This window comes from Palaemon carinicauda, chromosome 20 (assembly GCF_036898095.1).
Source record: "Palaemon carinicauda isolate YSFRI2023 chromosome 20, ASM3689809v2, whole genome shotgun sequence".
Classification (NCBI taxonomy): Eukaryota; Metazoa; Arthropoda; class Malacostraca; order Decapoda; family Palaemonidae; genus Palaemon; species Palaemon carinicauda.
Window position 1 is genome coordinate 95,046,163 of NC_090744.1, and position 16,349 is coordinate 95,062,511.

Sequence of the window (16,349 nt, forward strand, 5' to 3'; positions counted from 1 at the left end):
CACTGTGTCCCTCATCCGCAGGACCCAGTTGGCTGCTTGAGAGAGCGATTGGTAGGAGAGAAACTTCAGCGCTTTGCCTCCCGAACCGATCAGTTCCCTTAGGACTGATTCTCGGGGACGGAGAAGTCATGAGAGGACTGGAACCCCACCAGTCCAACCACGAAGAAACGTACACCAGGTCTAGGGCCATATCCTCCATCATGGAGGTTTCCCCTGGTGAAAAGCACACCGGAGCAGAGGATGCCCTGTCTTCTGCCGCTCCCTGGTTCAAAATAGCAATCGCTGGCTCGACCGTACAGGGACCTCCACGACGACCCTCTGGGACATAAAATCGTTTTTGAGTTTTAAGTCCCTGGAGAAGTTTGGAGGCACCCTGGCTCCGGGGGGCGTCCGCTTGGCTGGCTATGAACCTGTCTATGTGGTCCATACCCAGCTTCACGTCCCTCGCCAAGGGTAGGGCTAGGAAAGGCTTCTGTTGAACTGGGTTGTCTACCAGTCTGCTAAGCCTGGAGAGCCAGGCTTGTTCTGCCGAGGGCTTAGGCTCATCCAGCCTATGGTGGCGCCTGATGAGGGCCAAGACTTTCCAGTAGGAGGAGACGTCGTCCAAAGAGCACTCTCCTCCTTCTACCAGGCCTTCCGTTATTTGATCCTCCGCATGGAGAGCCTCGTCGATGACAGATGGATCCGCGTGGAGAGGTATAATCTTCTTCTCCTGCCGAGCCAATGGCGGGGCGACCCGCTGAGCGGGCGGCTCCGCTGGGACGGTGTGGAAAAAATTAATAATAGTTGGGGAAAATACAAACCATTTCCACATATAACAAGCTTGGGTTATATATGTTTTAAAGTAACTCTCATTATCAATTCCCTTTTGTCATAATGTCTGATATTCTGCCCCAGCACTGTACTATAATGATTTTCCATATACTGTATTCACTGTAAAGATTTCAATTTTTCTTAAATAGGTTTACATATTTTGCCAGCAACAAATTCATTTATTTTTAAAACAGAAAGTCATGAATAGCAGCATTATTTATATTTTTAAGGGGTATTGTAATATTTTTTGGTCCTACCAGTTGTCTAATCACATTTGTTTTTGCAGCACGCCCTACTCTCTGTAGGGTTTTTTTTTAGAGAGGCAACTGAACTCAATTTTCAATGCTCAGCTAGATGTTGTCGTCATTAGAGAAGTTTTGACATCAGGCACGGCCCTTCTTCAGTATTCTCAGTTCAGTTGAAAAAGAGCTTCGACAGTTGAAAACCTTGCGAATCCAAGATTTCATCAACAAGGATCAAGATATTGTTACTCCACATCACCAGATCACAAAAGGTGATTCCATACAGGAACTTAGTGATGGACAGTTTTTTAAATGTTTGCCCCAGAACCAAGTGAATGTAAGGGGGCCTAAAACCGTCTTTTTGTGGAGACAGTCAAACGTTTAAGTGTCATAAACATTAATAGTTAACTGGAACTATTGAAATGGCATACTGGTACTTGCCCAAATAGGTACACGGTTAGGAGTGCCTCTCTTTATACTAGTACTGTATAGGAACACTTATGAGTGCCCCACCTGTGGAAATCTTGTTTGGTTAATTTGTTTATATTATTACCCGGATGCTGAAGTTTGACATAAAGGAATGCTGATTTTGCCTTTAATTTTCTATTTGGATTGATGGGTCCATGCTAACATAACCTTAACAGTTGTTTCAAAAATAAATATTATTTTGTGTTTTATGTATACAGTACAGCATTTCATTTCAGAAACCTCCCACCACGGCTTCTTTTCCCCAGCCACTGTTTTTTACGATCTCTTAAGTACAGTAATTTATCATAATTCTTTCCTCCCACAGTGTGTTTCTTTATTAATTATAATATTCCCTTTCACCTAATGTTCTTATACCTTTACTTATAATCGGCAAGCCAAAGGCAAGAGAAGGAAAGGTATGATAAATAACAAGGTTCAAGCTGGGTCCCCTTTCCCAGTATAAATCAAGGGGTGGTGCCCAGAGCTCCGTTCTCTTGACCTGTTACTTAGGTTTTTTGGGTATTCCACCATTGTATATTTGTTGGGTAGTGAACGTCGGGTTGTGGTCGGCATTCGGACACTAGGCAGTTCGGGTGCTACCTCTGGCCACAGTCCGCAAACCACTACAACGGGAGTAGCCGTCATGGGTCTACTCCCTCCCGCGGAGCTGCGGGCTTCTCCGGACCAACTGGCTGGCTTTGTTGCTCAGGGAAAGCCGTCGAAGTACCGGAGGCTGGAACAAAGCTGCCAGGCCGAAGGAGCGACTCTTTCCGCTGGGCGGACGGAGCCGGAGCATTCGCGGACTTATGCTTGTCTACCGTGACCTGGTGCGTCAACCTCTGACGATGATCGGGTCTGCTGGAGGAGCCGTGCCGCGTGGGTGACGAAGAGGCTCTAGGAAGCCAACCAGAGGTCCCCGGGGCGGAGGTAGCCTTGAGGAGTTGACTCCGGGGGATCGTGACCCGCACCCATTTACCCTTGGACGAGCGGCTCCTCTTGTATTTCTTCCTAGAGGTCTTGGATCGTCTCCTGCCGTGGCGTGAGCGGGACCTCTCCCATTTCCTCCTCGAGTCCCTCGGACCTTCATCCTCCGAGGAAAACGAATCTGATGAGAAGGAGGAGAACGATGACGGGGAAGAAAGCGAACCCGCTGAGTCGACTGATACGTCTAGAGTTGCTGGGAGATCTTCGTGCCGGTCCGCTGGCGAAGAGGGCTGCAGAAAGACGGGCGGGAGCATTGACGACGGCGCCGGGGGAGACCGAGGAACTTTCTTGTGGGCGAACCAGGTGTCAAACTCTTCCTCCAGTCTCATGGGTGACCTAAAGGGCGTCCTGGGTGGCGCCCAGGCGACGGGTTCCGAATTCGACGATCCTTTATCTTTCTCGGCGTCTCCCCCGGTCGCTGAAGCACCTGAAATACATACCCATGATGCGGGGGAAGAGGCCGTAGCAGGCTTCCCCCACAACAGATCGTCGGCAGAGACGGGCCCTGCGGGCACCAGGACCTCGTCTCCTGAACACACTCCCGCCCCGTCCCTCAGGCCCCCCACATACCTGAACCGACACAACATCCCCACCAACAGACATATCAGACTCTTGGGGAAGGGCAATGGGCCGCTTCCCCGCAACGGACTTACCTTGTCCCCTACTCTGGGTAGGGGAAGGCGGTAGGGAACCCCTCTCCGACGAGGCATCAGGTGACGCTAAAGGCAAGGAGATGCTAGCCTTCTTAGGCAATCTCTTGGCTGCTTTCTTCTTTTTCTTGCCCTAGAGAACCCACTGGATCTCGTTCCAAGACTCGCACTCTGGACACGTGGCTGTAGGGGAACAAACACTGCCCCTACATGACGAACACAGGGTGTGGGGGTCAATCTCCGGCTTGGAGAGAAAGGCACTACAAGATTTACCGGCAATAGGCCCGGGGCAACGACGGGGATGCTCCATAATGAAACACTAAAGCACCAATTGACACAGGGACACAAAGGAAAGAGGTGGATAAGGTTAGGATTAAACATGTGGGGACCGCGCGGGGACCACGTGGAGACACAAAGGGTCGCACTGGGTGAAGAGAGCGCGGCGAGATGTTAATCACGTCGCGACCAGAAACTTACTGACGACCGAGACCTGGCCGAGCACGCTCTCTGACCCCGGGTCGCCTCATGGCGCGTATTCATCCGCCAGAGGTACCCACTATAGAAAACGGAGATAGGGGAAATTACACAAAATTCTGGTCTGTTGGGAGGAGATCCCAGATACTCCTAAGAAAGTAGTTCGAGGTAAGTACTCCGTGTTGGAACAAATCTCTTTTATGCATGCCTACTTATCTGGTTATAAATGACAAGATTTGCAGCCAATAATAATTACAACAGTAAGAACTACCTTTTACTTTTAATTATCCTGATCATAGATTAATTTTTCTATCATTCAATTGTTGAAACATGTTACAATCAACATGACTGCATTATTTAAACAAACAGAATTATAAGTTTGCATTTTTGTGTTACTGTATTATCCAAACTCCAACTAAAATGGTACTAAGGTTACATGTAACTCATGTTACACTGTCAGGATGCCTGAAAACTTTAAATCAATCAATCAATCATGTTACACCTATAGTGCCTATTTGTAAGATTTTTTTTCACACTAATATTTGCATATAAGTGTGTAAGAATGATTTTTACAAACCCATGGCATGATATTTTAAATGAATAAAATTGTCACAGCCAAGTGAAGATGCTAAGAATCTGCCTCCAGTCTGTATGCTAGTTGGGGGTTTGTCGTCATCGTAAGTAAAGAAAGACAACGACAGAACTAGACTATCATCTACCTGTAAGTACTCATGTTCAGAAAGGTTGATATACTCGTTAAAAACATCTATCAGCAACATAAAGCTAAGATGAATGCAACTTACAATAATATCAGACCTTTAACTTCCTGAACACTTACCTGACTAAGAGGATACAGTACTATCCTAACTCAGGTAAACCACCTGCAATTCAAACTTTTCATCAACTACAAAATGGAATACAGATGGTCTTTACGAATATTGTAAAATCTGACCTAAGACAAATTTTCTCCAGGTTTATAGCCTACCCTTACTGTCCAAAGGTATAGAATAACTGTTCTAACACAGTGACTAAGACTTAATTCAGCAAACCTTGTAGATCAAGGCTTGTGAAAGGGTTTATCATGATTCTTTCTATTAAAGACCCTGGTTTCCACTGGATGCATGGAGCAAAAGATAGCTACGACAAATAGAAAATTAATACATTAATTTGCATTCTCTTAAACAAACAAACAAGAAGTATTTCCACTATGCAGTTACAGTGAACCCTCGCTACTTCGCGGTTCGACCATCGCGGATTCACCACTTCGCGGTTCGACCATCGCGGATTCACCACTTCGCGGATTTTTTCCATAACCCATATATATACAGTAATATATATATATATATATATATATATATATATATATATATATATGTATGCATGTATTTATGTATATATGTATGTATGTATATACAGTGAACCCTCGCTACTTCGCGGTTCGACCATCGCGGATTCACCACTTCGCGGATTTTTTCCATAACCCATATATATATACAGTAATATATATATATATATATATATATATATATATATATATATATATATATATATGTATGCATGTATTTATGTATATATGTAGGTATGTATATGTGTATACATATAAATATATATATATATACACACACACACACACATATACAGTATATATATATATATATATATATATATATATATATATATATATATATATATATATATATACAGTATATATATATACATATATATATATATATATATATATATATATATATATATATATATATATATATATATATATATATATATATATATATATATATATATATCTAAAGTAGGAAGATGTGATGTAGTTCTAAGGGAAAAGTATGGGAAATATGTCTGGGTAATAAGCAAAGCTCTACCTCCAGTTTGTTTCTTCATTATGATCATAGATAAATGTAAACAAAACATTGGTTGCCATTTTTTATCGTGCTTTTTAGCGTGTTTAGGAAATGCATGATATAAAATCACCTTTAATATTTGTGCCTGTTTTAGTTTAGGGTACTGTAGTACATGCATTAAGTGTTCTGTACATTAAAGGGTAGTTTGTTAACAGTACTACATACAAGGGAAGGTTTTAAAAGTCTGAATATACATGTTGAATAAATAGGTAAATATGGTGTCACTACTTCGCGGATTTTCACCTATCGCGGCCGCGACTGGAACCTATCTACCGCGATAAACGAGGGTTCACTGTATGTAAGTATGTATATGTGTATACATATAAATATATATACATATATATATACACACACACATATATATATATATATATATATATATATATATATATATATATATATACATATATATATATATATATATATATATATATATATATATATATATATATATATATATATACATATATATCTAAAGTAGGAAGATGTGATGTAGTTCTAAGGGAAAAGTATGGGAAATATGTCTGGGTAATAAGCAAAGCTCTACCTCCAGTTTGTTTCTTCATTATGATCAGAGATAAATGTAAACAAAACATTGGTTGCCATTTTTTATCCTGCTTTTTAGCGTGTTTAGGAAACGCATGATATAAAATCGCCTTTAATATTTGTGCCTGTTTTAGTTTAGGGTACTGTAATACATGCATTAAGTGTTCTGTACATTAAAGGGTAGTTTGTTAACAGTACTACGTACAAGGGAAGGTTTTAAAAGTCTGAATATACATATTGAATAAATAGGTAAATATGGTGTCACTACTTCGCGGATTTTCACCTATCGCGGCCGCGTCTGGAACCTATCTACCGCAATAAACGAGGGTTCACTGTATTGAAGCTTGTTAATAATGCACTTGTCGACATAGCATCACTTTATATTTAAGCATAATAGAGGTTGGTGTAAGATGGGATTATGATGAAAGAATTCTGATATTTTGTCTACCAAGGAAAATGCACTTTATTTTAAAAATCTACTAATTGTTCAGAAGAAAGTACAAAACTAATTCCTGCCAAGATAATTATGGTAACTTTTCTTCCTATTAAGATGTCCCCAATTCTTGTTCATGGTCATTTTAAATTGTATATTCTTTTATTTTCACCAGTGTATCTATAACTCTAAGATATAATAAAATTGCTTATATTGTACAGTATACTGTATTGAAAATGATGATGATGATAAATATTAATGCTACTATTACATAAGCATCTTACTAAAAATTTACTGTATGACATGACAAGAAAATAAAATATGTTGACAAAGGAAGATTACATCTGCAGAAAACTTTAGATGCTGAGTTTTATAGAGAGAGATGGTTGCTTCCTTAATCTAAACCTTACCTTCAATAGTGATGTTATCATCTAGAATTTCAATAGTAATCTTGGTCTGGTTGGCTTCACTCCAGTTGCCAGAGAACATGCTTTGAAAATATGGGCTCTGAAAATGACAAAACCAGTTCAAAACATGATGTTTATTTCTGTAATTTAAAAAGTAGCGAAAAGGCTTACAAAATAGCTATTTATTGAATAAAAAATCTTTAACTATTATTACCTTTAAAATATCTTACAGCCAAATTAAGTATAGTGTAATTCTATTTGTTAAACAAGCATAGTGGTACAGTGTAGTTCTAAGACTGATAAGATCTCCCTCTCAATTTCCTCAGCCAAAATCTCCTGTATTCCGGACTCTGCTTGCTGAAAACCACCTATAACTACTTTACATCTATGAAACTTGAAAGTTGATATTCATAACTGCCATGAATTTTTAGGCAGGTTAGGTTGTCTTTGTGGTACACATCTCATCACAAACACAGATAAGTCTTTCCTTGGCAAATAAAAAGGGCATGACCAAAAGAAAATACTTTAACCCAATAACTCAAGTACAGTATCTATGGAAGATATCTAAATAGGATTCAAATTTAAAATACGACTAATATACCCCTTTAAAAAATTGACTAACTATTCTTTTTATAAAGAAAACCAAGAGATATGTAATTCATAAACTAATCTTCAAAGCTTATACTGTACACAAATCTTTTTGGTTACCAATATATGTGTACTGTATTAATGATCATCACTTTTTAGTGGTATTTTTAAAACCACATACAGTACAGTACTTCATATAGTACTGTACTCCAGATATACTTTACTATAAATAATACGATATTACAGTTCTTACCTGACATAAGTAAACTTTATGTAAGTGCCATTCTGTACCTAGAGCAACAACAGTAACGTCAGATGCTCGGCCCTCCTCAAATAATGTTTTGTAAATATATTTTGAGGTTGAATCAAGCTTTCGCCTGAAATAAACAAAATTTATTATTTTAGAAGGACAGTCATATTTATGTTTAGAATCGTAACAGATTACAAACATGAAATGAGTCACAAAAGTTTAAGATTCATTTTTCTTTGTTTTGTTCATTCATTGAAAATACATCAACAGTTAACACAAGAAATTCTTATGCCTGACTGTGTAGCTGTTTTAAATTACTTTTTATTGTTAAACAAAGCTACGTATAAAATTTTAAATTGTTACATTTACAATTGTGTTATTTCATTTCAGAATCCAACTCAACTTTTTTTCCCTATTAATAGAATAAAGTAAAGATCCATATCGAGGGCCACTCATTCTATAGAAAATTATATTCAGTTACAGTTGGATTCTTATCAATACGTTGGTGTAAAAACACATTAAATGTATGCAAACGGTTCATTCAAAATTCATGGTTGCTCAGTACATATCTTTTTTATCACTTTCGTAATAATGTACTGTAATATGATTGAAAATAAATTTCTGCTAAGTTAAGCACAATTTTTTTTTTTAAATATTGTTTAGTTATTGGAATGTAAGACAGAGAGACAAAATAATTGGATTAAAGTTATTAATATTTGATCTGAAGTTTTGGTAAACAAGTACAAAATAGATTTTGATAACAAATATTCAGAACATAATTCTTGAAGTGAACCTGTAGGCCTAGTTTCAATTATTACTGAATCATAAATGTTTGTTTTATAAATAGAATTAGTAAGTTGGAGATTATTTATTTTCACAGGTCTATTTACCCTTATTTCTACTTATAAGCCTATACTATACAGAAAGCATAAATTAATGTCATATTGTACTTACATTTTTAGGAATTCTTAATTTTTTCTGTCACCTAAAGTGATGTAAGTAATTATTCGACATACAGTACTGACAAGAGATCCTTTTAAATAATGGGCAAGCATGATCCAAAATTTCAATTAATGCAACAATACAGACACTGAACATTTGATAGTCACACCCATTGAATACAATAAATCTTTATTTCATATGTAAACCCCCCCAAAAATATGCAAATGTACAGTGAATCCTTAATGTTTGCAAGCATCCTATTTAGTTGAATAAAGAAGAAAAAAAAATTGAACAAACTCTTGCACAACAAAGTACATGTACAGTAAATTATTTGGAAACTTTAGAAATAAGTAGAATATTATAAATATACCAACACAAGACTGATATGGTATTTCATTAGAGCAGCCATAGTCTTCTAGGAGGAAACATAAATATTAAAAAAACTCAAAATTCTTTTAATAAATCTGTATTTTTCCTAACTATACAAACCTGAGATCTTTAATAGGAATATGATTTCAGCAAAGCTAGAACAGCCATTAAGATATTCAACAAGTTGCCTGCCTGGTAGGCCCCGCCCACCCAATAGGTATAGCTAACTTCACTTTGACCTCTGACCTAGGATTTCTAGTGGTGGTTGAGACATGCAGGGTAACGAAGGTTTGTAAGGTTAGGATAAAACAAGTTGATTAAAAAATCTGTGATTTGTTCCAATATAAAATACAAATCTTCGACCTTTAATAAGAGATTCATCCTCAGGAGGGAGAAGTCCTTACAACTTAGCAATGTTAATGTACTTTGGTGCTATAAAAGGAGCAAAGGTCATAACTCCTATCAACCTACTAACTACCTGAGCATGAGGATGTTGCAGCCATTAGGCTAGGCCTCCTCTAGTGACTTCTGGAAGGAATATTTATCCTTTTGGATATGAGAAATTATATGAGAAATGGGTGTGTATACATTCCCTCCATCCTTCCCCTTATATAGAAGGATGGAGGAGATATTTCAATACAATAAGGCAAAGAAAAGGTACTCTCTTGAGTGGCTTACCACCATCGATCATCCAGTCCAGCTCCCTGCTGTTGGCACTGTAATCACTGAATTCATGGACAGTGGTGATGAGTCATCAAAGCATCTCAAACATGTCCTCTGGCAGGAGAGGGATGATGGAGACTGCCAACAAACTGATCCATAGCATTTAGTCTCATATGAAACCTAGGTTGGTAGAAGGAGCGTAAGCTCCTGTTCCTAGTACTAAAATCCTTCGCGCTCCTGTACCTAATACCAAAACCGTTCCTAGGGTTGTGTTCGGTACAGTAATACTCCTTTGGCAAAACCTAGCAGAGGCACCAATCCATAATCAGTGTGATAAGTCATCCGGTGCTTCGGTGACTTTGTCCTCCTGTTTAGGTCAGACCTTCGTTCATTGGGAAAACATCGGTATGCACTGTTTTCTATTCTCCCCAGGAGAGAGAAAAAATGGAAACGTCCAGCAAGACGAGGAAGGAAGGGCAGCACCCTTTATTCCTACTAACAGTACATGTGCTCGTTCTCGTAAGGTAGCGAGTGTGTGAATTTTTGTACCGTGTGCTGATCTGACTACCCAGGAAGGCGAGTCATTAAACGTATTTCTTCCCCCAGGGGAAGGTTCTTGTGACAGCACTCTCTCTCCCAAAGGAGGAGAAATGATAGGAGACACCATTATGCCACTTCAATCAATCAGTCTTCCTGAACTTCTTCAGTGATATTATCGCAACATTTCATTGAGGAATCCTTCCCCATCTAGGACATTTGCCAGTTGGTCTGCAGATGAAACAGCGTGAACGCATGACTGTCCTTGGTCGCAGATTGGCTTACCGTCTTCTTCTCTGAGTGTAAGAAAATCTATGTCTAGGAGCAGTATTGGCCCATCGGAAGATTTTGAGCGATGGTGTCAGCGATGCATCTCGGTAACATTCCCATGATCAGCAGGGTTCATGCTCAGTCTTGTACAAGATAGATCACTGGTATCAGGAGCATGAACTCATGCCTTGTACCAAAAACTTCCTATCGGGTTTGGATTTGGTACAGCAAAAGACTGATAGATTGGTTGTCCTGTGTTTCAGTGAGCTCATCTACCTTCTCTTCTAAGCAGTCTCAGTGCTGGAAAGGAAAATATAGCAAGAAAAGAATCGTGTGGTTCCTGATTATGTGGTTTCTCATCGCAGTTACCAATTGCACAATTCCCAATCCTGGCTGTAGATTGTATATTTCCCAATCATATGACTTACGATCATAAGGTTTCCAATCACCACTACCAATCGTAGGGTTCCAATTGCAGAATATGGTTGATTGCATGGGAAACAACAGTCATGGAGAATAAATTCAAGGTGACTTGTCTTGCATGGAGGAAACACAATTGGAACAATCCTCTGAAGATGATTCAGAAGAGCGGGGCACAAAGAAAAGTCAGTACTCATGAAGATAAGATCTTGTAACCTATACATGCAATGAGAATGGTCCTAAGTTCCTCTTCCATCATATTGTCTCATGGAAGAGCAGGGATGAAGCAACTACCAAATGTTTTGTGACCTAAAAGCCCCTCAACAACTTTCATGATGTGCGAACACAGCATTGAGAAAGCACGGTGAACACCTGAACCTCATACCAAAAAGTATTCTTGGGGAAGTAAGCATTTCTGGTACATAACCTCTCATCTGGTGTACGAGATGAGAATGTATTAGGGTCGTCTTCCTAAGTACAGTAGATACTTTCCTATACGTACTGTACCGTCACCTCCACGTATTTGCGTGGAGAAATAAGATAGAGGTGTTTTTTGTCACTCAGCTGGTTTAAACACCAGAGTTAATATAACCAATTTGGAAGAAATTTGTATTTTCCCTGACGTTACAAACCTGTAGCTATTTATTAGGATTATACTTTCGACGAAGCTAGAAGATTAGCCATATTAGCGAGGTATAATTACCTGCCCGCTAGTTAGTGAGGGCGAAGGAGGTAGCCCACAACCCAGCTCACTCACACAAGAGTGCTGTCTCGTCAATTTTGATTACAGGCAGGACTTCTCAAGGGACAGGTGATGGCGGGCCTATTTGTATACATAGCAACAGGTTTGCATCATTAGATAAATACAAATTGCTAACACATTTGTTATTTGTTCTGACACTAAATACAAACCCTTCTGCTATTTATAGGGATTGACTCACCCTTGGGAGATTGGAAGTCCAAACCAACTTGCTTTGCTTTTGACAAGGGGGTTTTTCTGTACATGCTCTGCACATAACAGGGAGAAAAAAACCCTGACATCTTACTAAGTTCCGTGCAATGCACGGTTAGCAGCCTGAGCAATTTGTGCGCTTGTGATACTAACAATATGACTGGTCTAGGTAATTCTCAGAAACATAAGAATCTTTAGAAAGAACCATAGACGTACTCATTCCCACCTCGCTAGGGGGTATGGGGAAGCAACAAGTATTATTTCTATACTAGGTTACACAAGAGAAAATGGTTTTACCTGAAAATAGGCGAGGCCAGTGGGTGCTGTTCCCCAAGAGAGGGGAAGATAAAGGAAAGAAAGAGTCAGTCATTCTTCATATTAATCCCAAACTAATCCCTGGTAACCTTTGCTCTCAACCATCGCTTACTTGTCCATCAAGGAGCCTGAGGTATTCAAACCACTTGTTGTGCAGCCAAGACAGGACCAATGGAAAACGTCTCCAAGTTACTATGGGTCATGTCTTGCAGATACTGGGTGGTGAAGGTCGTTTGACGCTTCCACATACCCGCTTGTAGTACCTGCCTCACAGAGTAGTTCTTCTTGAACACTAGGGACGTACCAATGCTCCTAACGTCATGAACTCTGGGTCATCAAGTTGGAGGAGGATTGGGACTCAGTGCAAGGTCTATGACCTTGCAAATCAAAGCAGAGATTTGACCTTCCCCGTGCTGACAAAGAGTGCTGACACTCGAGGGAGAGCTACTGCAATACTTTTGAGGTAATACCTCAAACTCCACACTGGGCAAAGTAACAGTTGATCTGGATCATTGACTACAGACGAAGACCCTGGATCTGCAAGGGTCCAAATCTAGGATCCACTTCCAGATTTTGAGTCTTAGTAATACCATCTCCTTGAATGGACGCCATCATAAGAACGACCATGAAGTTCACTAACCATTTTGGCCAAAGCTAAGGTGTGTAGGAACACTGTCTTCAAAGCGAGATGGCATTCTATTGCCTGGCGTAATGGTTCATAGGGAGCCCCTTTCAGGGCTCGTAGAACTCGAACCACGTTCCATAGAGGTGGTCTAACTTCCGACTGGGGTCAGGTAATCTAGAAACTCTGTATGAGGAGAGACCATTCCAACGAAGAGGAAATATTAACTCTCTTCAGTCTCAAGGCAAGACACAAGGCTGAGCAGTAGCCTTTCACTTCCGAGACCGAGAAAAGCTTTTCCTCTCAAAGATAAACGATGAAATCCAATATTGTTGGAAAATGAGCATTGAGGGGAGAGATACCCCTTCCACAACACCAACCACAGAAGACAACCCACTTAGCCTGGTAGTCTGAAGCCGAAGATCTTCACAAATATGTAGACATCCTCTTCGCAACTTGTTCTGAAAAGCCTCTCTGATAGAGGAGGTGCTGGATAGTCTCTATAGTGAAGTCATAGCGAAGCTATGGTTTTGTGAAAGATGATCACGTGGCTGTTTGTGTAGGTCGTGTCACAGAGGGAGTTTTCTCGGAATCTCTGTCAGGAGGTGCAGAAGGTCCGGAAACCATTCCGCATGATGCCACAGCGGAGCTATGAGGGTCATCGACAGGTTCTTGGATTCTCTGGTCTTGTTGAGAATACTTTTCATCAGATAGAACAGGGGAAAGGCATATAATCAATGTTGTCCCACTTTTGCTGGAATGCATTTTGCCCGAGAGCCTACGGATCCAGGACGGGAGCAGTAAATAAGGAGCTTGAAATTCAGGGACGTCACAAACAGATCCACTGTCACGGAACCCCGCAATGTCAAAATTGTTGGCTACTAGATGATTCAAAGACCACAAGAAGCCCACTATCTAAGTCGCTCTGCTCAGATTGTCCGCAAGTACATTCCGTTGGCATGGAATGAAGCGGGCTGATAAGGACGCTGAGTTGTCTTCTGACCATCTTAGCATCTCCACTGCTAGATGGCATAGGGGCTGCAAAAAAGTACCGCCTTGTTTGTTTACGCAAGCCACTACTGTGGTGTTGTCTCTCATTAATACCAGAGTGAGGAATTGCTGGAACTGCTGGAGGGCTAGGAAGGCTGCCCTCATCTCTAAGAAATTTATGAGCTGGTACCTTTCAGACTCAGACCAGAGCTTGGAGGCCGTAAGGTGCTGCATCTGGGCCCTCTACCCTTCTTTTGACACATCTGCATAGAGCAACAATTCTGCGGAGCTACGAGAAGGTCAACACCTCTGCGGAGGTTCTCGTCTGCTACCCATCACCTTAGGTCCATCTGCTGCTCGAGTTCCATGGGGACTAACATGTCCAGGGAGTCGCTGGGCTGATTCCAACTGGACTTCAGCCACCACTGAAGAGTTCGAATTTTGAGGCGGCCGTTGAGCACGAAACAGGCCTGAGACAATCAGTGATCTAGGAGACGCAAGCACTGTTGGGCTGAAAGTTCTCGTTTGAGGAAGGGGCTCGCTACCTTCCTCAGCCTCTGTATCCTGTTGTATGATGGAAAAACCTTTAGGAGGTTGGTGTCAATGATCATACCAAGATATATCATGGCTAGATACTCCAGATGTTGAGGCAGAAGTAGAGAAGGCTCCTAGCAAATTACCATGATCCCTCACTCATGGTAAGGATCCGGAAGCTTGTCCCGGCATTGAAGAAGGTCGAACCCGAGCCTACCGGAGTTGACCAGACCTCCAAAAGGCGAAGGAGGCGGAAGCCTGCTCCTGAGCGGCCATGAGGAAAGCCGGGAGAGTTCTCTGGGGAAAATCCTGCGATGCTACGGCGGGATCGCCACACCGCATCTTAAGCAGGAACACCTGTAGTCTAGGCTGAATTCCAAGAGCTTCCTGGAAGATGGATGGAATGGAAACAAAGTACCCGTCCTTCCGATCCAGGGCCTAAGGAGTCCTGTCACCTCGTTACCAGTCTGATCGAATCTGCTGTTCCACGCTGGACGAAGTTTGTTCGACAAACTTGATCAGGGCTGAGAGGTCGACTACGGAACTCCCGTCTCAGATGCTTTCCTACGAGAAAGGATCGACTGAAGAAGCCGGGGGGTGAAGCCGTCGACGATCCTATGGAGGACCTTCTCCTGAGGCATGGATCATTCTGCCCAAACGGGCAAAACTCTTGCCGACCCCATGGCATAGAGGTTCAGTGACACTGAATTCGCTGACAGAGACGGCAGGCGCGATATCCTTGGCTGATCACGAAGATCGTGCAGGAATCGGCATCGGGAAGCTGTTATCCGGATGAGTAACCTTAGGCATCCTCCCAGCGCGAGACCTGCAAGGGGGGATTGCCAATCCTAGAGTTTGTGAACTCTGCCGCTCCCTCTAGGATTATGCCCCCCCCGGGAGAGCCTCCCGTGCTACCTGTTCCTGACAGGAGGGGACTGCTATTGGACACCTTGTCTTAGTTGCCGTAGCTGGTCCGATAACTTAGGCCGATGAGGCTGAAAGAAAGAGGCGCTGGAGGCCTGCAGGGTCTGGAAGAAAGCGCCTTGGAGGAGTGAAAACGGAAGTCGACTTCCTCCGCACAACCGCTGTCTATGTCTCTGTCCTTGGGCACAAACAAGCTCTACCCAAGGATGGAAGGGTGTCTGAGTTTGTCGACATCCACGGATGAGACACCTGAGAGGAAGCCCTTGGTCATTGCATCCAGCTGGTCCAACATCGAGCTTGTCCGCAAGTTTGAAACTTGGCGACGAAACGCCAAGGTGCTTGAGCCCGAGAGGAGGAAAGTACCCATAATCTTCCTGGAGCTTCCTTGTACAAAACCTCGGGTCGCAACCGAGGATTGATTGATTGATTTAAAGTTTTCAGGCATCCTGACATCTAAGGTCATTGAGGCCAGTAACATTTAATTTATGTATACAAAAATAAAAAATTTAAAAAAAAATAAAAAACAAGAGTATTCAATTAAAATCATAAAAGTTGAATGTCATAAAAGTTAAATAGTTTTCAGAAGACCTGCTTCTGAAATAAATCTAAAAATGCCACTTGCATAGTAGGACACATCATTTCCAAGAATCTTGGCAAGGATGAACCTGCCACCCTCACCTCGAGCCTCAAACAAATATCTATTCCTTAAGTTGTTATAATTGGGGCATTCGGTCAACAAATGCCTCACTGTTAGAGGTACTAAACAGTCGTCACAATACGGTTGGTGTTGGCCCTTCAGCAGAAACTCGTGTGTCAACCGAGTGTGACCAATACGGAGACGACAAAGAGACGTCTCCCATTTTCGGGGCATCATATTATACCTCCAAGGAGATATGACATTTGTTACCTCTCGCATTTTATTCCCATCTTGGCTATCCCATTGCTGTTGCCATTTACTGCAAACCAATTTCTTGATGTCGCAACCGAGGAGGGAAAGGACCTGGTAAGCCCCTTTCACGAGATGGAGAAGAGGAAGG

General features: G+C 41.4%; 1 protein-coding gene across 1 annotated transcript in view; it reads right to left on the reverse strand.

Annotated features, from left to right (window-relative positions):
• The window catches only part of gcl (germ cell-less), a 151,970-nt gene that overhangs the window by 109,393 nt on the left and 26,228 nt on the right, over nucleotides 1-16,349 (reverse strand). Inside the window, exons 3-4 of the mRNA XM_068344079.1 lie at nucleotides 7,778-7,901; nucleotides 6,940-7,036 (exon numbers count right to left, since the gene is read on the reverse strand). Of these exons, the coding sequence (XP_068200180.1) occupies nucleotides 6,940-7,036; nucleotides 7,778-7,901 (221 nt within the window). The remainder of the gene's footprint in view (nucleotides 1-6,939; nucleotides 7,037-7,777; nucleotides 7,902-16,349) is intronic.